The sequence below is a fragment of the Amblyomma mixtum genome, chromosome 3 (genome assembly GCF_055824585.1).
Source record: "Amblyomma mixtum isolate Tamu chromosome 3, ASM5582458v1, whole genome shotgun sequence".
In the NCBI taxonomy this organism is placed as follows: Eukaryota; Metazoa; Arthropoda; class Arachnida; order Ixodida; family Ixodidae; genus Amblyomma; species Amblyomma mixtum.
Genome location: NC_143014.1, coordinates 344,931,109 through 344,953,276, shown reverse-complemented (window position 1 = coordinate 344,953,276; position 22,168 = coordinate 344,931,109). Strand labels below are relative to the sequence as shown.

The 22,168-nt window shown below is 49.6% G+C and overlaps 1 protein-coding gene and 1 long non-coding RNA gene across 4 annotated transcripts; both read right to left on the bottom strand.

Annotated features, from left to right (window-relative positions):
- Positions 1–4,417: 4,417 nt before the first annotated feature.
- Positions 4,418–5,079, bottom strand: LOC149356215 (uncharacterized). The gene is made up of 4 exons (XR_016289800.1): positions 5,022–5,079; positions 4,818–4,936; positions 4,617–4,736; positions 4,418–4,531 (listed from the first exon to the last, which is right to left on the bottom strand). It is a non-coding gene; the product is annotated as an uncharacterized LOC149356215 (long non-coding RNA).
- Positions 5,080–5,225: 146 nt separating this feature from the next.
- LOC149356214 (uncharacterized) lies at positions 5,226–9,939 on the bottom strand. 3 transcript variants are annotated; one of them, XM_089584143.1, is made up of 14 exons: positions 9,009–9,937; positions 8,394–8,508; positions 8,168–8,336; positions 7,735–8,107; positions 7,331–7,504; positions 7,136–7,211; positions 6,956–7,066; positions 6,620–6,868; positions 6,390–6,561; positions 6,108–6,256; positions 5,830–6,027; positions 5,626–5,744; positions 5,425–5,544; positions 5,233–5,339 (listed from the first exon to the last, which is right to left on the bottom strand). In XM_089584143.1, the coding sequence occupies exons 1-11, from the start codon at positions 9,312–9,314 to the stop codon at positions 5,846–5,848; spliced, it is 2,076 nt and encodes a 691-aa protein (XP_089440269.1). In that variant the 5' UTR covers positions 9,315–9,937; the 3' UTR covers positions 5,233–5,339; positions 5,425–5,544; positions 5,626–5,744; positions 5,830–5,845. The 3 variants fall into 3 exon arrangements, with proteins under 3 accessions (XP_089440268.1, XP_089440269.1, XP_089440270.1); XM_089584142.1 differs by having other exon boundaries at positions 5,226–5,339; positions 6,956–7,211; positions 9,009–9,939; XM_089584144.1 differs by lacking the exons at positions 5,233–5,339; positions 5,425–5,544; positions 5,626–5,744 and having other exon boundaries at positions 5,833–6,040; positions 6,956–7,211; positions 9,009–9,938.
- Between the last annotated feature and the right edge of the window lie 12,229 nt (positions 9,940–22,168).

The window sequence follows — 22,168 nt, the reverse complement described above, 5'->3', positions numbered from 1 at the left end:
TAAACATGTCGTGAACGCCTAATTCATGCTCATATGTAAAAATGGTGGGCCTATGATGCCTTGAAAAAAATAGGCATTTGCCTAAAATCTGGTCTCTAGACATAAGGATATACCTGGCCTTGCAGCCTGATAGTATGATGCTTTGTCATCCTTGTTTTTTCATGTGTTTAAAATGTTTGCTGCTTTTAAGTGTAAAGAATAATGCACGTTCCTGTCCAACATTTATTACTCCCTCTGCTTTGTTGTTGTGGCCTAGTGTGTGTAATAAATCATGTTTGTAGATCACATCACATCACTTTATTTTCCTTAAAGACCCTTTTCCAGGGTGTTACATAAGGGGTGGGGTTTACGAAATGCAGGAATCAACAGTGCTTGAAAATGATGATGAACATGTTATGGCAGTAATATTATGGGGAAGGCCGTTCCAGTCAGCTGCTGCACGAGAAAAAAATGAGTTGGCAAAAACAGTGGTACGGCCACGTGGACGCAAAACTTGGAAGAGAATGATCGACCGATGCGGTGGGACCTACATTGTGGAAGTGCGCAAATGTATGGTTCTTGTTTTAGTGGTGAATAAAAGAACTTGTGAAACAGGACAAGACTGGCTATGCGACGGCGACTAGAAAGATTAGCTAGACCTGACTACGATTTGAGGGATGATATGCTGACATCGTACTAGTATGAGGAGTGCATGAATCTGATAGCCCTGTTTTGAAAAGATTCGATAGCGTGTGTTAAATATTCTTGATAAGGGCTCCAGATGGGTGATGCGTATTCAAGTTTAGTTCTAATGAATGAGATGTACGCTTGTAGTCTTACGTGTTGTGGGGCTTCCCGTAGGTGATGTTTTAAGAAACCTAGTGTTTTATTAGCAGATGATATCAGGTTAGTCACGTGCAAACGCCAAGATAAATCATTAGAAATGGTGACTCCTAAGTATTTATATGACTGGACGAGGTCAACTGGGGAATTGCAGACTGTGTATTTGAAAACAAGAGGATTTCGACGGCGGGGAAAGGACATGCACTTGCATTTGTTAGAGTTGAGCATCATCATCCACTGGTAGCACCAGTCTTGCACATGGCGCAGGTCTGCCTGAAGGGATTCTTGGTCAGAATGGTTAGTCACTGAGCGATAAATGACGCAATCATCGGCGAATAAGCGGATGTGACAAGAGACATGCTGGGGTAAATCATTAATGTATATGAGGAATAACAAAGGACCGAGAACAGAACCCTGTGGGACGCCAGAGGTTACTGGAAGCGGGTTGGAAAGTTGGTTATTAATGACGACGGACTGAGAGTGATGCGTGAGGAAAGCTTTAATCCATGCAATTATGTTCGGATGTATACTTCAACTGGGAGAGTTTAAGAAGCAAGCGTTGATGAGGTACTTTGTCGAATGCCTTAGCGAAATCTAAGAAAATGGAGTCAGTTTGCAGGTTAGTATCAAGGTTGGCGTGAATATCATGTAGAAAAATGGCTAGTTGAGTTTCGCAGGAGAACCCCTTGCGAAATCCATGCTGTGATGGATGGAAGAAATTATTTGAATCCAAAGATTGCATGATTTGAGAGTAAATGACATGTTCCATGATTTTGCACGGTACACTTGTTAATGAAATGGGGCGATAATTAAGAGGTGAATCAGTACTACCTGATTTGTGGACGGGAACGACCTTCCCCACTTCCCAGTCGTCTGGAATGGTACCTTCGGAGAGTGATTGCGAGAACAATCCTCAAAACCTCAAAGCCTCAAAACTGGCTGCACTTATTTTTGATGCAGCGTTACATGTTCCATGGGTGTGTTCCGGGAACCAAAATTCTGTTACTGCTGTCAATTAAGTTGCCGTATACCCTAGTGATACGAAGAATTTTTACGCAAATGCCTTTCAAAGAAGGTCCTCCAGCCAGTGGAGCTGGCCAGTTGGTGTGATGTGATGGTTAATCCCCATTCACTTAGTGTGACATACAGGGGGCTGGGAATTAACTGCATAGAGATCATGAATCCAGCGTCAAGGAATATGTTCACTTGACATCGCGGTGCTAGGTGGGCGAGTTTAATGTTTTCAATGATACACATCGCCAGAGAGAGAGAGACTCTTTAATGAAATACAGAGAATTTAGCCGGTGTTTCAATATCGCTGGCATGCTACTCTGCGTAGGGAGGGGAGTTTGGGAGATAAAGACTGAAGGAGAGCCGCACATGAGTTGTGCGGCTTCTCATGACAACACAGATGCCTCGAGGGGACTTCAGTGTACTCACTGCGCTTGGCTTCAACAGTCAATGCAAGTGCAGGGCGCTTTCCTGCTTGGTGAAAATTATTTAAACAGAAACGTCGCGCCATGGAAAAAAAAAAAATTTGCGCTGTCGTTCAGCGCGAGCAATTCGCTGCACGTCTTTGCCGCGCTTATAGCGCTGTGCGCTGCATTCAGTCACCTTAATCCCCGACTGAAAGGTGCGCTGGCGTATGAATTCCTCGTGACTACGAAAATCGGTGCGGGCGCGCGCTCCCGCGTAGAATATGGGCACTGGTTTCGTTGCCCGATCGAGGAAGCTCTGGACGATCGAGCATGCATGCAGCGTCTCCACCATGCTGAAAGGATGATCGAGGATCGAGGGAAGGCTATGCGTAGTAGAAAAAGTTAATTCCGACTGGCGCAGTTCCTGGCCGGTGTATGCCGCACACAAACATGCGTACGTGTACTGGCTATCAGATAGGCAGATCTGCCCTGATAGCGGGCGGGTTCACTGCACGCGGTGCGCAGCATATGCATAGCGGAAAGGTCGAACATAATCAGTTTTGAGTATGAAGTATGATCGACGTACGTACCGATACCACATTTGCTCTACTTTTTGCGCGCAACGCGCACAAACGCGTTAAGCTAGAATTAATTGTGCAGCACCTTTTAAAAATTCATTCGCCTCAATTGATGGTTCTCCCTAGATTAAAATTAACTGCGCAGCTAACACACATTTTTTTTCACCTGGCCGTAGTTTATGCCGTGCGCCTGGAATCGTCTGCGCCGAGGACGAGTGAAGAAAAGTCAGCAAAGCCGAATAGCGGCCGGCCGTCTTTGCATGCTTCGCACGAAACGCAGAAGTACTTCAGTTATGCGAACCGCTTGGTTGGTACGCATCAGTTGTCAAGTTCACTACGAGACAACGTTTACCGTCCAATATTGATATATGATATGTGTACAGTTTTGCCGAAAATGAGCCAGGATCGAGTGAAGCCGGCCGGATGCATCCTTGAAAGCTAAGCATATGATCGAGAACGCGAGCTCTACAGCGATTCATGGCCTCCGTGCAAAGAATTTTCAGGCACTATCGGAAGGGCGCGCAGCTCATTAATGCGTGCTTGCAAGAATCATGCAATTTGCACGAATATTGTATATGTTTGAGCATACGTACGTGTGTTTCAGATATGTCCCCGCTAATTTCGTAAGCTGCTTTCTGGCCAAATAAATCTCCACCGGTGAGCGGTTGTGCTGGTACTACAAGATGTGTGCTACACAAACCGATTAAAACGTACAATTAAGCTTCTTGCCAGTATTATAACTTTCCCGAAGCGATTCGCAGCTATACCGGTGACGGTCGAAGCTAACGTCGCCCGCAGACAGAGCAGCGCTGCATGTAGATTTCTGCAGGACCGTCAGAGCCACGCCGACCGGTAAACAGAGCTGCTAATGGAGATGCCTTCAGCACCATCAGAGTCGTGCCGGTACAAACAGACGTGCTGACGGAGATCCCTTCAGCACCTTCAGAGACGCGCCGGTGCAAACAGAGCTGCTGACGGAGATGCCTTCAGCACCGTCAGAGTCGTGCCGGTACAAACAGAACTGCTGACGGAGATGCCTTCAGCACCATCAGAGCCGCGCCGGTGCCAACAGAGCTGCTAATGGAGATGCCTTCAGCCCCGTCAGAGTCGCGCCATTGCAAACAGAACATCCATGCAGATTCCTTCAGGTCCTTCAGGTGCATGTAGAGGTGACAGTCAAGAATCCTGTTGGCTCCCTGAAGGAACTTTGAAGGATTTTTTGACCGGGATGTCATTGGCAGCCATTGGTCCTCATTACACTTGCAAAGTAGGATTCCGAGCCCTGCCACGAAGATGCTATGTCGGCCTCTGGTGCAGCAGAAGGGGGAACACACATCTTGCAGCTCATCAGACAGTTCAGACTTTCAAACACGCTGGATGTTGTCGCCCTCACCTTGGCGAAAGCCGATCGTTGGTGCTGGGAAAGCACTTATGCTGGCTTCTGATGCATCAGAGAAGGATCGCTGACTCTTGGCGCTGCTCATAACTTCCTTCTCAAACTTTCAGGTGCGCTCTGGAAAGGAAATTGGCGCATGATATTGTTCGAAAATACGCCCCGAATGTCATTCATGCAGAAGTTACACATGTTACTCACTGAAAGTTGGAAGTGTTTGCATGGGACAAAGTGTGAGTGATGTCATTGGCAGCCATTGGTCCTCATTACACTTGCAAAGTAGGATTCCGAGCCCTGCCACGAAGATGCTATGTCGGCCTCTGGTGCAGCAGAAGGGGGAACACGCATCTTGCAGCTCATCAGACAGTTCAGACTTTCAAACACGCTGGATGTTGTCACCCTCACCTTGGCGAAAGCCGATCGTTGGTGCTGGGAAAGCACTTATGCTGGCTTCTGATGCATCAGAGAAGGATCGCTGACTCTTGGCGCTGCTCATAACTTCCTTCTCAAACTTTCAGGTGCGCTCTGGAAGGGAAATTGGAGCATGATATTGTTCGAAAATACGCCCCGAATGTCATTCATGCAGAAGTTACACATGTTACTCACTGAAAGTTGGAAGTGTTTGCATGGGACACAGTGTGAGTGATGTCATTGGCAGCCATTGGTCCTCATTACACTTGCAAAGTAGGATTCCGAGCCCTGCCACGAAGATGCTATGTCGGCCTCTGGTGCAGCAGAAGGGGGAACACGCATCTTGCAGCTCATCAGACAGTTCAGACTTTCAAACACGCTGGATGTTGTCCCCCTCACCTTGGCGAAAGCCGATCGTTGGTGCTGGGAAAGCACTTATGCTGGCTTCTGATGCATCAGAAGGATCGCTGACTCTTGGCGCTGCTCATAACTTCCTTCTCAAACTTTCAGGTGCGCTCTGGAAAGGAAATTGGCGCATGATATTGTTCGAAAATACGCCCCGAATGTCATTCATGCAGAAGTTACACATGTTACTCACTGAAAGTTGGAAGTGTTTGCATGGGACAAAGTGTGAGTGATGTCATTGGCAGCCATTGGTCCTCATTACACTTGCAAAGTAGGATTCCGAGCCCTGCCACGAAGATGCTATGTCGGCCTCTGGTGCAGCAGAAGGGGGAACACGCATCTTGCAGCTCATCAGACAGTTCAGACTTTCAAACACGCTGGATGTTGTCACCCTCACCTTGGCGAAAGCCGATCGTTGGTGCTGGGAAAGCACTTATGCTGGCTTCTGATGCATCAGAGAAGGATCGCTGACTCTTGGCGCTGCTCATAACTTCCTTCTCAAACTTTCAGGTGCGCTCTGGAAGGGAAATTGGAGCATGATATTGTTCGAAAATACGCCCCGAATGTCATTCATGCAGAAGTTACACATGTTACTCACTGAAAGTTGGAAGTGTTTGCATGGGACACAGTGTGAGTGATGTCATTGGCAGCCATTGGTCCTCATTACACTTGCAAAGTAGGATTCCGAGCCCTGCCACGAAGATGCTATGTCGGCCTCTGGTGCAGCAGAAGGGGGAACACACATCTTGCAGCTCATCAGACAGTTCAGACTTTCAAACACGCTGGATGTTGTCGCCCTCACCTTGTTTGGTCTAGCCTCACTGGGGACCCAGGCTGAAGCGGGACCTCCTTGCTTCCACAAGGTCCTGAAGAGAAGGCCTTGTGAAGGCCGAGGTCATTGGTGCTGGGAAAGTACTTGTGTTGGCCTCTGATGCATCAGAGAGAGATTGCCAGAGCTCGCTGCTGCTGATAACTTCTTTTACAAGCTTTCCGACATACTCTGGAAATGAAATCTTCACATTACTTCATTCCAAAAGGCTCCCCTCAAGTCACTCATTTGGGATGAAGCATAATACTTACTGTAAGTGGTAGCTGTTTTGATGGGGCACACTGTGTGATGGCCTTTTCGCGCCTTGGTAGTCTTCATCATCCAGCGTGAATTGCCTTCCTTTGTCTTCGCCTGGGACCGGTCTGCATTTTCATTGAAGTGGAGGATGGCAAGCTGCGTCCTGTAAGTTGAGGATATCGCATCGGATGGCAATGCTGCCTAATGATCTGGAGTACGTGGATGTGGTTACGTGCTGACTCTTGGAATAAACCAACTGCCTCTAGACAGAGGACAGAACTACAATATAATATTACCTTGCGAGCATCCCTGCTGGAGAAAATGCCATAGACTTTGGCGCGAAGTCAATCAAGATGCTGTGGAATGCCTCCAGAGCAAACGTTTGGCCATGGGGGGACATCTGTGTGATATCCTTGAGGAGACGCTTGTCCTCAGTGATGTGCTTGAATTGCTCGTATGCCTGGGACTCTTGAGGAAAAGGTATGCTTTAAAACAAGTTCTTTAGACAAGGGCAAAAACAACTCACTGGGGTCCATCCAAACTCTTGTCTCCTCTGGCATGTCGCTGTGGAGACACCTTGGGTACAGTCCACCATGTCCAGAGTGCTGGTTGATGACGTGATTTTTCATACTCCGCCAGACGTCGACGACCAGCTCTGCATTGCCCCCTCCAGCGCGGGCTGCCCAGTACATGTGGTTGGTAGTTGACTGAATCCAGAGGTCCAGCTCCTTGCATCCAGCCCGCTTGCTTGCCGCAGCTAGCTTTTTCTTGACACCTTAATTTTAAAAAGGCATATCAGGGAAGCCTGCAGCACATTCTGTGCAAGCAAGCATCTTTTCAATCATGCTCTCAACTTTCTTACCTTTTGAGATGTGCCAAATGTCAAAGTAGTGCTTGATCTTGGGTTCACGGGTCTGCATGTGCTTTCGTATGGCAGGGTGACGGTCAGTTGTGAGAGACCGGATCTTGATACCTGTGTTATGCATTGTCGGTGGGATAACGATAAATTGTCTACCATATAAACCTTTGTGGCATGCCATACATTTCTCCTTGAAGAATTCCAGCTGCTTGATTAGGCCTTCCTTCTCCATGTTCACGCTGGCCATTGCCTGCTCCGACTGCATGAAGACGGGTTTCAAACATTACATTCCTGTATTTCCACTCTACTTACCAACGGCTTACATAAATATTTATCACTGAATTACTGCAACAACTTTCCACAGACGTGTCTACTGACCTCCCCCAGCTGGACCTGGACCGAGTGAAGAATTCTGTTGATCTGCTCAACATGCGTGGTGTATGTCAGGAACTTGGCAGAAAACCCAGGGGAGTCAAATCGTCCATCACCGGTGACATCAACCTCTTGGTTGTTCAACTGGTCCATGAGTTCAGCTTGTTCTTGTAGCCAGATCTGTTCAAATGTTATTCCATTTCTTGACTAGCCCAGTGTAAAATTACAACTTAGTTTGATTGTGCACTACTGCAGCGGTAGTTACTACAAAACAACAAAAACGTGATGTCAGGAGAAGTGTGTTCGTTTAATCTGAACTTCATTTCTGCCTTCTGGCTAACGAGAATTGAACTTTTTTGAAAACATCTGGTCAAGCTGGGGTAAATATATCAGTATGGTTTGTTGGTCACCTTTTCTATCGCAGGAAAAAGGAGGGCATCCTGATAGTTGTAGAAGGTCCGGTCACTTGGGACCTGCACATTCATGTGGCGCAGCATCCTCAGTGTGGAAGCTACATTTGCTCCTGAAAAGAGGAGGTGGCTGGACAGCAGAAGGTTTCCTGCTGCCCTTCCATTGATGACAGGCTGGCTGTTCCACGTCCGGACATGCTCCAGAGGACAGATGCTAATGACATTGATGAAGCTGCCTTTGGTGGTAATGGTGGTTTCACAAGGCCTCGAGCACTCTGGGCATGTCTGGAACAGCTCCCTCAGACAGCTCTCAAAGACCAAGAACTGCCGTTCTTCTTCTGGGGGGGCCGGTGTACTCTCTGCGGATGACTCACTGGAATCAGAATAGTGCCAACTGTTAGGCCCAAAATCCATGCAGCTGTGAAGAGCCCACCTTTCGGTATCGTCATGGTAGGTTGGAGAGTAGCTGGAGTCAGAGTCTAGCCTGTCACCCTGTGGAGATGTGCAGTCAAGTGGATCACTGCTGCATGTGGCCGGGACGAAGGGTGGAAGCAGCAAGGGCTCCTCTGTGACACGGCCAGGAGAAGTCGCAGCTGGCGTCACTGTAGGGAAACAAATATTTATCCACACAGAATGGACGAAATGCAATAAGGACTTACAGACAGCTTCAGATCTAGTGCTGTGTTCGACAGAACCATTGTCCTGGTACGGACCACTGCTGGCTGCAGCTGTTGAAAGCCTTGCCTCAGAGGGATCTGGTTGAAGATCCTTGCTCTGAAAGATGGTTGTACAAAGGCCGATCAGTCACTTCGGTTTACAAAGCTGGAGGTGGTGCAACATAGCATTTCAGGATTGCTCTACATTCCATGCCTTCACTATAAATACACCGATTTGGGAACTTGATTAGTTTCTATCGGGTGCACGGCATCGTGAATCACAGCATTTACAACCAAACGCCATGTCTGCGCGAAATTTGAGCGCGAACAATGCACCGTTTTAGCCGGCGGAAGCATTGTACGGCGCGCGTAAAATTGCCGAACAAGCTGTATATCAAAGTTTCTAAGCTTATTTAGCCGACCCCACACTTACGAACGCGAAGCACGGAACACTGTTACTTCTTTCGCTTCTGCAAATGATGACCATTCGCGTCATGATACAGCCACGTAACTTTTAGAACAAACTATATCTTCAGCCTGACGCATGTTCGAGTCAGCGATCCTACAGAACGACACTGTCGAGCCATGCTAAGAAAATTAATTCATAGAAATACTTACCAGTACTCTTTGGCGCTTCGGGGCTTGTTGCTCGGTTCCATCGACGACGGGAAGTCGAAGCGTGGGCATAGCGTTCCAACGCAGGCGAGAGTGACTCACGTCGGGCCGATGGAAAGCGCTTATCTCGAAGTGTTCAGAGCAGAAGCGGACACACTTTGGTAGCGTCTCGGTGTTATCGAGCCCCGCGCAACGTAGCCATGCACTACGTCGCGGTTCGTCCTTCGGCAAGGCGAACAAACGTAGGCCCTTGTGCCAATTTTTCTTAGTCCGATGAGGGCACAACCTCACCGCACAAACGTCCGGCATCGCGAAAATATCACTCGCGAACCGAACAACACTCGCAACAAAACGCGATGGCGTCCCACAGATCACACGAAAAAGTGTAGATCCAAGGATGTCGCAGGATAGCAAAAGTAGGAAGTGGGGCACACAGGACCTTCTGGGAGTAAGGACCGCGTGCACCAACAACCGACAAGTAAAAGAAGCGAGGCGAGCGCTTCCTCGGAGCAGGCCGAAGCCACCGCGGTAGGGCGCATCACTCCTATGGCAGCAGACGAGGAGAAAACATAGTCCGGCTGCTTCGGGCTTGTTTTTTTTTAGTGATACGCTCTATGAACCACAACTATGTCGCGGATTTATCAAATTATTGTATCCTGCGTGTCCAGAAAGAGTAATAGAAATTAGTTCGATTATTTTCGCGGTTTTCATTTCACTTCAGTCAAGTCATTGGCGAAAGCAAATAGTCCGCGCGTAATTTTATTTCTGTTGGCTTATTTTGCGGCTATATTATCTACGAATGCAACTACTTATTCACGGAAACTTAAAAAACAAAATAAAGCCAAAGCAAAGCCTCCACAGAGCTGACTGAAAGGCACTCGACGCGTTGGTAGACTCCGCCCATCGTATGAGGCCGAATTCAAAAAAGAAGGCGGGAGCCGGACGTTAATTAGATTTAATTGAGGAAATCGGCCACACAGGGCAATAAGTCGCAGCTCCTAAGAATGCTGGGAACGTGTACATCAAGTTCCCGCGGCAAAAAGACATGTTCAGAATCCTCTTCAGTGCACCTTTAAGCACAGAACCGCATTGCCGGAAGCAAGTCCCGGCACCATTATTCCTTTCCAAATACCTCTTAGTACTTCATATTTGTTGTACCCCCATAATGCTCTATGTTTTATTATCCCGGCGTATCTTCGTCCTTTTGCCCTAAGAGCCTGTTCATGGTTTTCCGTGTATATCTGCCCTTTGCTTAGCCATATCCAAAGGTATTTGTTTTCGGCCACTTTGGGTATTTCGTGGCCTTGTATTGTAAGCACCTGATCAGTTGTATCGTTAAAAATCATCACACCTGATTTAGTTGCGCTAAAACTGAATCCTAAAGCGTCTTCTTCGTCTCCACAGCAATTAACCAAAGTTTGTAAATCTTCCAGGCTATCTGCTAACAGTACAATGTCGTCCGCATACATTAAACCCGGGAGTCGCTGCTCAACTACATTTCCGCCTAATCTGTACGACAGATTATAACCTTGATTACTCTCTTCTAGCCTTTTTTCCATATTTATCACGTAAAGCATGAACAGCAAGGGTCATAGAGGACAACCTTGCCTTAATCCTTTGTGCACCGCCACAGCTGTGGCACTTTTTTCGCTTCCCATGTAATTTCAACTTCATTATCTCGGTAGATTTCCTGTAGAAAATCAATTACCTCATGACCGATGCCTGAATATTTTAATATGCTCCACAGGAGTTCCCTGTTCACGTTATCGTATGCACCGCTTATGTCCAGAAAGGCTAAATACAGAGGTCTGTTTTCCGCCTTAGCTATTTCTATGCATTGGGTAAGCACGAACAGGCTACCATCTAAGCGCCTACCCCTTCTGAACCCATTCTGAAGTTCTCCGCGTATCCGATTACCTTCTACCCAGGACTGCATTTTTAATTTCGCCGCCTGCATTGCCAGCCTGTACATAACAGATGTTATCGTAATCGGACGGAAGGATTTTATGTTCATCTTATCTCCTTTCCCTTTATAAATCAAATTCATTTTACTCTGTCTCCAGCTGTGCGGAATTTGCTTATTTGTCATGACTGTCTCCAATGCTTTTATCAGCGCTTCCTTGCTTCTTGGGCCAAGTTCATTAATCAGCTTGATTGGAATTTTGTATATCCCTGCGGATGTGGTTTTAGGAATATTTGCTTCCGCCTTTTCCCAGTTAAGACTAGTCAGATCTAAGCTGCTCTTTATTGTGCTGTCCCGTTGTCACAGAAGTGGCGGCAGCCTCTAAATTTGTTTTGTTTGTATAAAACTGATGCGTCCGCGTTTATTTCTATGTGTCTCGGGAAGAGCAAGAATGCATGCACGTTTTTCAGTTATTTAGACAACCCCTCGCATTGCGAAAGCGGAGGCGGCTCAAAGTCGACCCCGATACTGCCGAAGTCTGGAGCTGACCATTAGCAGGAAAGAAGTTGCGGCGTGCGTGACTGGCTTTTTGGTTGTGTTTTACTTTTTTGCGTTTCCAAGGTCACCGAAGCGGGAGTCGAAGCCTGGGGCTTCTTTTTAGTTGTGCGTTAATTTTTTCCTCCTCCAAGATGACGGCCATGCAGAGTCAAAGTGTAGGTGCCTACGTGCTCTTGTCGCGCTTTTTGGTGTTTTGTTTTTTCGACGCCGACGCTGTGGCGCCGCGAGTGCTCGCCCGCTAGCGCCCGAGGGCTTTAAAAGGTGGCCGTATGGAAACGAACTTCAGTACATGGAGTATCTGATCTCGCTTCGGCGAGCGCGGCTTCGGCCGCTTATCTGATTTTTTCAGCAGCGTCCGCTCCGGCGGACGCAGTTGTTGCTGCGACGCGCGTCTTTTCTTGCCTTTTTCTCTTTCCTCTGATCTCTTACCTCTCCTCTATCTGCATGTTGGCAGCGGTGGTGGCTTGGCTAGAGCCAGTAGCAGGCCCGTGCAATTTCCTTTTCATCCTTCTCTCAGTCACAACAACAACAACAACAACAACTTCAGTCCGCTCGTCGGTGGAAACGCTGCCGCCGCGAACTCCCGGGTCTCTGAGCCGCCGCACCGCATCCTCGAAACCGCAAGCTGCCCTGGACGGACGTCGCCTTCGGGGGCCGCACTGACTGCGTGTTTGTGGATGGACTGCAGCCGCGCTTCCCGGTTGACTGTATGTTTGTTCACCTTCTGATTTCTTGGGACTTTTCACCTCTCAGACGCGTGAGAGCTAACTAGGCCTAACGCCCAGACCTAGCGTAGCTACCCGTGCATCGACGGGAGCCAGCCCCTGGGGTGGCCCCGTGACCACCACGATGATCAACGCCGTCGACGGAGATGAACTGGCGCCCTCGGAATTTGAGAACAGTGAGTGGGAGACCGTTCTCAGCATGCACGACCGCATGATGAAAAAAGGCGGGAAGCCTGGAAACGCCAGCGGAAACGCTGGCACGAACGCCGCCGCGAATTTCGGCGGGAACGCTGGCGATCACGGCGCCGGGGAGAAGAAATCGACTGCCACTCAGAAAAAGAGGCAAGACCCGAACATCCGAAAAAGGGCACCAATGCCGAAGCTCCCGGAGAGCGACTATAAAATAATCTTCAGGCCAAGAGGCTGCAACTTGAACGATTACGTGCCACGTCACCTACTGCAGGCCACCTGCGCGGCCACGCAACTACCATACGGAGATGTCCTGGACGAAGACACTTCAAGAATCAACTCCGTGAACAACACGTACACGATCAGCACACCGAATCCTCAACGCGCGAGCACATACGCGAGGATAAAGACGATAATTATCGGGGAGAAGACCCTCGCTATGGCACCCTACGTCGCGGCTCCCGACGACGCAATAAAAGGCGTGGTATACAACGCCTGTGATATCGGAACACCGGAAGAAGTCCGTCAAGGATTCATCAAACGCAACCCGGAAATCGTAGTACTCAACGCCAGAAGAATTGGCAAGTCGAGATCTATTCTCATCACCTTTGGAGAGAAAAAGCTTCCCAGACAAGTCTTCTACTGGGGATCAGTGTTCATCGTCGACCCGTACCGAGAGCGGGTAGAGACCTGCTACAACTGCAGAAAGGCGGGACACAGGACGGATGTGTGCTATAAGCCATGGGTAAAGCGTTGCCGCAGATGCGGCGAAGACCATCCAGACCCACCGGAGGGAGAACTGCCGACATGCAAGCCCGAATGCATCGTATGCGGGGGGCCACACAACACCGGCAGCCGGAATTGCAAGTATCGGCTGGCAAAGAAAGAACCTTATAAAGCCAAGAACTACCTGGGGCAACTTGACTCCGGACACCAACCAAGACCGAAGACCAGGGACCACAGCGGCACCGGCCAAGGCCACCGGGGGAGAAGCAGATCGAGCTCCTTCCCACCATTACCGGGGACCGGAGGCGCCAGCTCGGGTCCTGACAGAGAGAGCAGCTCGAGCAGAGGAAGAGGCTCAAGCAAGGACAGAGAGCGGGCAAAAAGGTGAGCTGGCCAGATAAGGCCTCTTCTTGGGAAACCGCTCGGGAGAAGGAACTGGTAGAACAGCTCGCTAAGAGAGACAGAGAGCTAGACACCATAAAGAAGGAAATGGCGGAGCTGAGGAAACTCATTAACGCTAACACAAAACAGCCGAAGGTGGTCGAAAAACCTCCTTTGCAACAATCACAAAACGCGAGTCAGGCGCCCCCGCGTGACACATATGAAGGGGGAGACATTCAAAACGCAATGGATACAGACACCAGAGTCCCCTTGAAAAGACCTCTACCCAGAGAGGGAAACACAGACGACAGTACTCCCAAAAAGGCGGCAGAAAGTCCTAACGAGGACGCATCGGCTAAAACCCACATCAAGGTTAGGTCGGACATGAACACACTATTGAAGCGGGTTGACGCTCAAGACGCTAGAATTGATGCCCTTACCGCTAGGGTAGACAAAATAGCCGAACGTGCTGACAATCTGACGGCGGAATTCGTCATGTTCAGGGAACGAACCATGGGTTGCTTCCAGCAAATTCTGGAACAACTAGCAAACATAGAAGCCAGGCTTCCCCCTGTTGCCGGCAACTCCCTCCCCTCGCTGCAACCGCAGCAGCAGCCTCTATAGGACATCATGGCCCCTCGCCAACAAGTTAGAATCTGGCAGTGGAACTGCAGAGGCTTCCAGTCCAAAAGATGGAACCTGCAGGCATACATTCAAAAAAACATAACCACACCGGACGTGATCACGCTGCAGGAGGCAAGCGGCATGGTCAAATTAAATGGCTACGCCGCGTACGCCCCGCTAGAAGTGCAAAAAGAGCACAAACCCAAATCGTTCACGGCCACGCTAGTGCAAAGAAATCTAACGGCAACGCAACACGCACTCGAAAACACAAGCGAGGACTACGCGATGTTAGAAATAATCCCAAACAGAAAAGGGGACAACAGTCTCTTTATTCTGAATATATACAACTCACCGAAAAACCGGGGCACAGGGCTGGCGGACCTATTACGTAAAGCCATTAGATTATCTTATAAGAAGGGATTAGTAATCACGGGGGACTTCAACGCCCCTCATCCGGCATGGGGATATCGGACGGCCTCCCCTAAGGGAAACAAACTATGGACAGAAATCCAAAACTTAAGGCTCACGCTACTAAACAACCCGCAAGACCCCACGAGGATAGGCAATAGCGTCAGCGTAGACACGTCCCCAGACTTGACGCTAGGCAAAGACCTCGAGGGTGAAAGATGGTCAAACACAGGACACACCTTGGCTAGCGATCACTACATCATAGAGATTGAAACACAAACCAGGCCGATGAAGGGGAAGCTGCGCGAAACGAAGCTGACAGACTGGGACACCCTCCGAAAAGTCCGGGACAGAACCGCTCCGAGGGAGATATCGGATCTAAATCAATGGGTTGAGACACTTAAAAGAGACGTAAACAGTCACACTAGACAGACCCCAACCACCGGACATGGCATCACAGACTCGAGGCTGGCCCACATGTGGGAAGTCCACGAGAGCCTCTTGAAGAGGTGGAAAAAACAGAAACACAATAGAAGGCTAAAGAAGAGAATATCGACACTCGAAAAAAACGAGCTTCAGCGTCAACACTGGGGACAAATTTGCGGTGAAATGAATGGAAAGCTAGGGTGCAAGAACACGTGACATCTTCATCGCCACTTACTAGACCCAGGACAAACAAAGTCGGCGGCACAAGGGCAACTTAAACGACTGATTCACAAATACCAGGGAACAGCCGCGGACCTAATAGAGGAACTGAAGAGCAGGTACCTTAACACAGACAAAAGGGGTTCATCTCCAGCTTACCAAGGAGCAGAGAACACACAGCTAGATGAGGACATCTCGATAGCGGAGGTATGGAGAGCAATGAGTCAACTAAGGACCACGTCGGCAGCGGGGGCAGATGGAGTAACCAACAAAATGCTAAGGAACCTAGATCTAGTCTCGGTCACGGCAGTCACAGATTACCTAAATGAGACATGGAAGCGAGGTAGTCTACCTTCACAATGGAAACATGCCAAAGTAATCTTTATTCCAAAACCCGGGAAGAAACTTGAAGTGGGCAACCTCAGGCCGATATCGCTAACGTCCTGCCTGGGGAAGCTGATGGAACATGTCATATTAAACAGGCTACAGGAATACGCAGAGGAAAGGGAGGTATTTCCTGAAACGATGCTAGGCTTCAGGAGCAAGTTGTCCACGCAGGACGTCATGCTCCAGCTCAAAGCAGACATCATAGACCCGCCCAACAAAGGGGGCGTCAAAACTATACTGGGCCTAGACCTACATAAAGCCTTCGATAACGTCAAACACGAGGTCATACTAACTAATCTGGCGGAGATTGCCCCTGGAAAGCGGACCTACGATTACGTAAGGGACTTTCTAACCGGCAGAACCGCAGAAATAAATCTAGGAGACATCCAGTCAGAAACTATTAAGCTGGGAGACAAGGGAACTCCACAGGGCTCAGTGCTCTCTCCTTTCTTATTCAACCTGGTGTTGAAGAACCTACCGCCGCTATTGAAGACTGTCGAAGGTATAAACCATACGCTATATGCGGATGACATAACAATATGGACGCATACAGGAAACGATGGGGAAATAGAACAAAATCTCCAACACGCGATCGATATTGTCCAGGATTACGCGGAATGGGCAGGACTAAAATGCTCGCCAAGCAAATCCGAACTTCTGGTGATCCGGGGGGCTAGGAAACGCGATACCAACGCAGGAGACAATCACGTACTGGTAAATGAGACTCCGGTAGCCAGAGTTGACAAAATAAGGGTCCTAGGACTTATAATACAGGACAATAGAAAGAACACAGAGACAATAAACAGGCTTGACTCCACAATTAACATGACAACCAGGCTCATAAGGCGAATAGCTAACAAAAGACGGGGAGTCAAAGAGAAAGATCTCTGCCGAATGGTTCAGGCTTTCGTGATAAGCAGAATAGTTTACGCCGTTCTCTACCTCAAGCTAGGGCTGGCGGAACAGAACAAAATCGATGGGATCATAAGGCAGGCATATAAAGCAGCATTGGGGCTGCCCCACTGCACTCCTACGGAAAGACTTCTTAAACTGGAGATCTACAACACCACCACGGAACTATGCGAGGCACATATATTTGCGCAATTAAGGAGGCTTGCGACCTCACCCCCGGGGAGAAAGATCCTGAGCAACCTAGGATTACATGATAGAATTCCGGAAAGAAACGCGCAGGCAAAATTACAGACCAAAGTTAGAAAATTACTCACTATTAAACCACTTCCAAAAAACATGCACCCTGCTTTTCACGAAGGCAGGAGGAGAGCCAGAGCAAAGGCCCTTGAAGCGAAGCTCGAAGGCTCGGAATACACAACCTATGTAGACGCGGCGAAATACGAAGGAGGGGACTCCTTTGTGGTCGTGGCCGTGAACGACTCGGGTGAAACATTAACGGCCGGTTCGGTCAAAACAAAAAACTCAGGGAAAGCGGAGAGGGCGGCTATCGCCATGGCAATGGCCAGCACCAAAGCAGTCACCATAATTAGCGACTCAAAGGTGGCTATCAACAATTTTGCGCGGGGTATGATCTCCCAGGAGGCAGAACGAATATTAAGACATAAAGACTGGGACCAAAGAGAGGTGGAACTAATATGGGTGCCGGCACACTCGGGGAACAGGGGAAACGAGTTGGCTCACAGTATAGCTCGAGGTTATGTCAGCCGAGCAGTGAGCCGGGTTGAGTCCCCAAATTTCACGAGAGATGCATTCATATCATTTCACGAATACACCAATCAGTTTAAACTGGAAAGGAGGATATATCCGCCTCCAGACAAAAAGCTCGACAAAAGCCAGGAGGTAACGTGGCGTCGGCTCCAGACGCGAGCCTTCTTTAGCACGTCGAGACTAGCACACATGTATCCAACACAATACAACGCTACTTGCAAACAATGCGGCGAGATAGCAGGATATGACCACATTTTATGGAGCTGCAAAAAGGCGCCGCCACCGGCGGACCTACTACCAGTCCCTTATCTAGAGCGGTGGGAGGCTATACTGGCCAGCTCAGACCCGTTGACGCAAGTCCGGGCCACTGAGTGGGCTCACAAGGTCGCCAAGAGCGATGGGCTCGAAGCCACCTAGTATAATGCCCACTAGGGCTCAGTGCTGACAATAAACGTTTTCCAATCCAATCCAACCTTCTGACTTTTCATCGACTGTATCTAATTGGCCTCTCACTTGTGTTCTGACCTGTGTAGAAATATTCAATGTATAACTTAATTCAGTGTGTTTACTGTTATGTGCTTTCCGCAATTGTTTTGTAGAATGTAAATTAAGAGTCTTTGAAAGCTGCCGCATTGTTCAATCGAAGCTATAAACGTTGTTTTTGTTGTTGTTACCTCTTAACACGCCTCGGTCTCAGTCACTACGTTTGCTTACCGGCTACGCCGGGCATCAAACGGTCACCCCCTCATTGTCCGGAGTCGGTGATGATGTCGCGTAGTCACCGAACCCGTGACAATTAACTGGCGTCCGCGACAGGACGTTTGATGCGAAGAGAACGTGGTGAACCGAGAGGGAGACTTGTTGAGGTGTTAAACTGCCGACTTTAGAGAGGTGTCGTGTATCAACAGGATTTGCTTTGTGCTGAGCTTGTAGCTGTGTTATTGAAAGTATGCTTGGAGATAGAAGCATGGATTTGGAAAGGTTCATAGCTATGGGTCGAAGATAAGCTGCGCGAAGAGGGAAAATGGGTCGAAGATAAGCAGCGCGAAGAGCGTGCGTTTGCCCGAGAGAGAGTGGAGCAGGAGCGCGCGGCCGCGAAGGCAGCTGACGAACGTCAGATAGAGATTATGCGTTTAAAAATAGAGTGTCAGCGACTAGAGAAAGAGACTAGAGAGAAAGAAGGGAGCCAGGACAAAGGTGATTTGAAGTTGAACACAAGTAAACTCCTGATCCCATTTGACGACCGGAAAGATGATTTAGATGCTTATATCAGACGATTTGAAAGCATTGCGAAGAGCCAGAAGTGGCCGGAGAGCCAGTGGTCGACAGAGCTAGCTACTTGTCTGAGTGGGGAAGCGCTGAGTGTTTACAGGCGTTTGCCGCCGGGTGATGCAGCGGATTATACCATGGTGAAAACCGCCCTTTTGAAGAGATTTCGGTTCACCGCGGAAGGATTGCGACAGAAATTCAATACAGGAAAACCGGCGGATGGCGAAACTGCAGCTCAGTTCTCAGCGCGTCTCAGCCACTATTCTGACCGCTGGATCGAGCTTTCAGGCATCAAGACTGAGTTTCAGGAACTCAGAGCTCCTTATTAAGGAAAGGTTCCTACAGGGCTGTCATTCCAACATGGCACTTTACCTGAAGGAGAGGAAAGCAAAATCGCTAGAGAGATGTTGGACATAGCTGATCAGTTTTTAGAAGCGCAAGGAAGCCTGAATCTCTCCAAATCGAAGACAGACAGCCGAGACTATGCCGGGAGGCCCGAAAGTGAAGGAAAGAAAATCAATCAAGGAGCACCGCCTCGCTGTTACCTTTGCAACCGCATTGGGCATCAGGCTTCACAGTGCCGTACCCACACCAGCAACAGTCATAGCGTCACCTGTTTCAAGTGCGGGCAAAAGGGACACAAAGCGGATGCGTGCCGCTCAGCGGTAAAGGATAGGCCACAGGCATCGTGCGTCTACTCACCCGCCAAGAACGTTAATGAGGAGAGCATTCGCGATGGCTACCTGGAGCTCAAAAATGGAGATAAAATTCCCGTCGTGAACGCGGTCATGATGACGCGACCGAAATTCCTCGTCGAAGGACTGCCGGTGGTGGCTGGAACGTTGGGAGGCAAGAGCATATCGGTACTGCGGGATACCGGATGCAATACGGCGATCGTGAGACGAGAACTCATCAACGACGACCAGCTCACAGGAGAGAAGAGGCCAGTATACTTACTAGATGAAACAGCTAAGATGCTGCCTGAGGCGCGGGTTCACATCGACACCCCGTATTTTTCTGGGATTATCTCGGCGCTCTGCATGGAGGAGCCGCTGTATGAATTAATTCTCGGAAACGTAGAAGGCGCAAGAGCTCCAGATGACCCGAAGGAATTGGTTGAGCAACCGGTCAGCATCGAGCTCACTGAAGAGGAAGTTGCAGCGGTTGTAACAAGAGCGAAAGCAAGGGAGCAAAACAAGAAGTTCCAAGCGCTTAAAACCCCTGGCGTCGCAGTGGAGCCACCCAGGAAGAGTTATGCAGAGGAGCAAGCAGAGGACCAGTTGCTCAAGCACTGCTTCTCCCAAATTGGCAAGAAACTGACGTGTAGGGATTCGGAAGGCAAAATAGTATTCCAGAAAGAGGATGAAGTACTGTACCGAATCTACACCGAGAAAACTGGGCGGATCGTGCGGCAGCTCGTCGTTCCAAAGTGTCATCGAGAGGCGGTGCTGAAAACTGCGCACGACGGAATAATGGCCGCACATTTAGGCGCCCAAAAGACGAAGGACCGGATTTTGGAAGATATTTTCTGGCCGGGTATCACCGCGGACGTGAAGCGATTTGTTGCCTCCTGTGACATCTGCCAGAGGACAATCCCGAAGGGCCGGGTCGCCCGGGTACCGCTGGGGAGGACGCCGGTCATCGAAACGCCATTCAAAAGAGTGGCCATAGACATTGTGGGCCCAATCCAGCCCCCTTCCAAACATGGCAACCGGTACATCCTGACCTAATGGATTATGCAACCCGGTACCCAGAGGCCGTAGTGCTGCCGAGCGTGGAAACTGAGAGGGTCGCTGCGGCACTGGTCGAAATGTTTTCTTGATTTGGAGTCCCTAATGAAGTCCTAAGCGACCGGGGCACCAATTTCACTTCCAACTTGATGAACGAGGTGGCCCGACTTCTCTCCATACGCCAGCTGCATACCACGCCGTACCACCCCATGGCGAACGGGATGGTCGAAAAATTCAACGGCACCCTGAAATTAATGTTGAAGAGAATGTGCGCCGAAAAGCCGCGAGACTCGGACCGCTATCTGGCGCCGTTGCTCTTCGCATACAGGGAGGTCCCACAGGCAAGTTTGGGCTTTTCACCCTTCGAACTTTTGTATGGGCGGCATGTGAGGGGACCCCTGGCCATTTTGAAGGAGCTCTGGACAAACCATCACCTCGACGAGGAGGCGAAGACCACATACCAGCACGTCTTTGACCTCCGTAATCGACTGGAAGACACGTGCAAGCTAGCCCACGAGGAGCTCGAAAAGCCGGGGCGCGCTACGCAAAGCTGTACAACCGGAAAACCAGAAAGAGGATGTTTGATCCGGGAGACAGGGTCCTGATTTTGCTGCCTACGGACAACAACAAGCTACTGCTTCAGTGGAAGGGGCCCTTCGAGATCAAGGAGAACAAAGGCGAGGCCGACTACGTTATCGAGACAGCCGGAGGGAGGAAGATTTTTCACGCCAACCTGCTTAAAAAGTACGAAGAGCGGGAAAGCCAGCCAATAGAACGCGTGTGCCACGCGATCTGCGGCGTCACCGAATCGGACAGCGAGGGAGCCATTCCTGTTCCGGCGCTTGAACAGTCAGAGGGCGAGCGAGGTGAAGCTTTCTAATGATTTGACGGCGGATCAACGGAGACAGCTCCGAGAAGTGATTTCAGAACACTCGCATCTTCTCCGACGTCCTGGGCAAGACGGACTGGGCCGAGTGCCGGTTAGAGCTCATTACTCGCACTCCGGTCCACATAAAACAATACCCACTGCCGTTTGCGACGAGAGAAGCCGTAGAAAGAGAGATGCAGCAGATGGAGCGACTGGGAATAATCGAGAAGTCCCAGTCACCCTACAATTCACCGGTCCTCTTGCTGAAGAAACCAGACGGCACGAACCGGCTTTGCATTGATTTCCGACGCCTTAACGACGTCCTGGTTGCCGATTCGGAACCAATGCCCAGAGCGGACGCGGTCTTCGCTGCAGCTGGAGAGAAGAAATACTTCTTAAAGGTATACTTTGCCAAAGGATATTGGCAAATCCCATTGACTGAGGAGTCCAAGCCCAAAACGGCGTTTTCAACGACATCGGGTCTCTTTCAATTTCGTTTTATGCCGTTCGGCATAAAAACTGCCCCGGCAGTATTTTCAAGATTGATGCAACGAGTGGTGGAGGGAATTCCCGGAGTGCAGCACTATTATGATGATGTCCTCGTTGCCAGTGCTACGTGGGAGGAGCATCTTTCTTCGCTGTTTGCGAGAATCGAGATGGCCGGCCTCACAGTACGACCAAGCAAATGCGAATTCGGGATGGAAAGCATCGAGTTCCTTGGGCATCGCATTGGCAGAGGTGAGCTGGCACCACTCGGGAAAACGCTCGACAAGATACAGGCGGCGCCAACTCCTCGAACAAAGCGTCAGGTACGCGCTTTCCTTGGCTTGTCGGCGTATTACCGCGACTTCATCCCCGACTACGCAAGAATAAGCGAGCCCCTCACCCAGCTGACGAGAAAGGGAGAGAGGAACGTCGTAAGGTGGACGCCGGCCCATCAGGAAGCCTTCGAAGAGCTCAAGCGACGGGTCTCAAGCCCTCCGATACTGCGGCTGCCAGACTTCTCTAAACAGTTTGTGCTGCGCACGGATGCCTCTGATACCAGCCTTGGCGCGGTACTAATGCAGAGG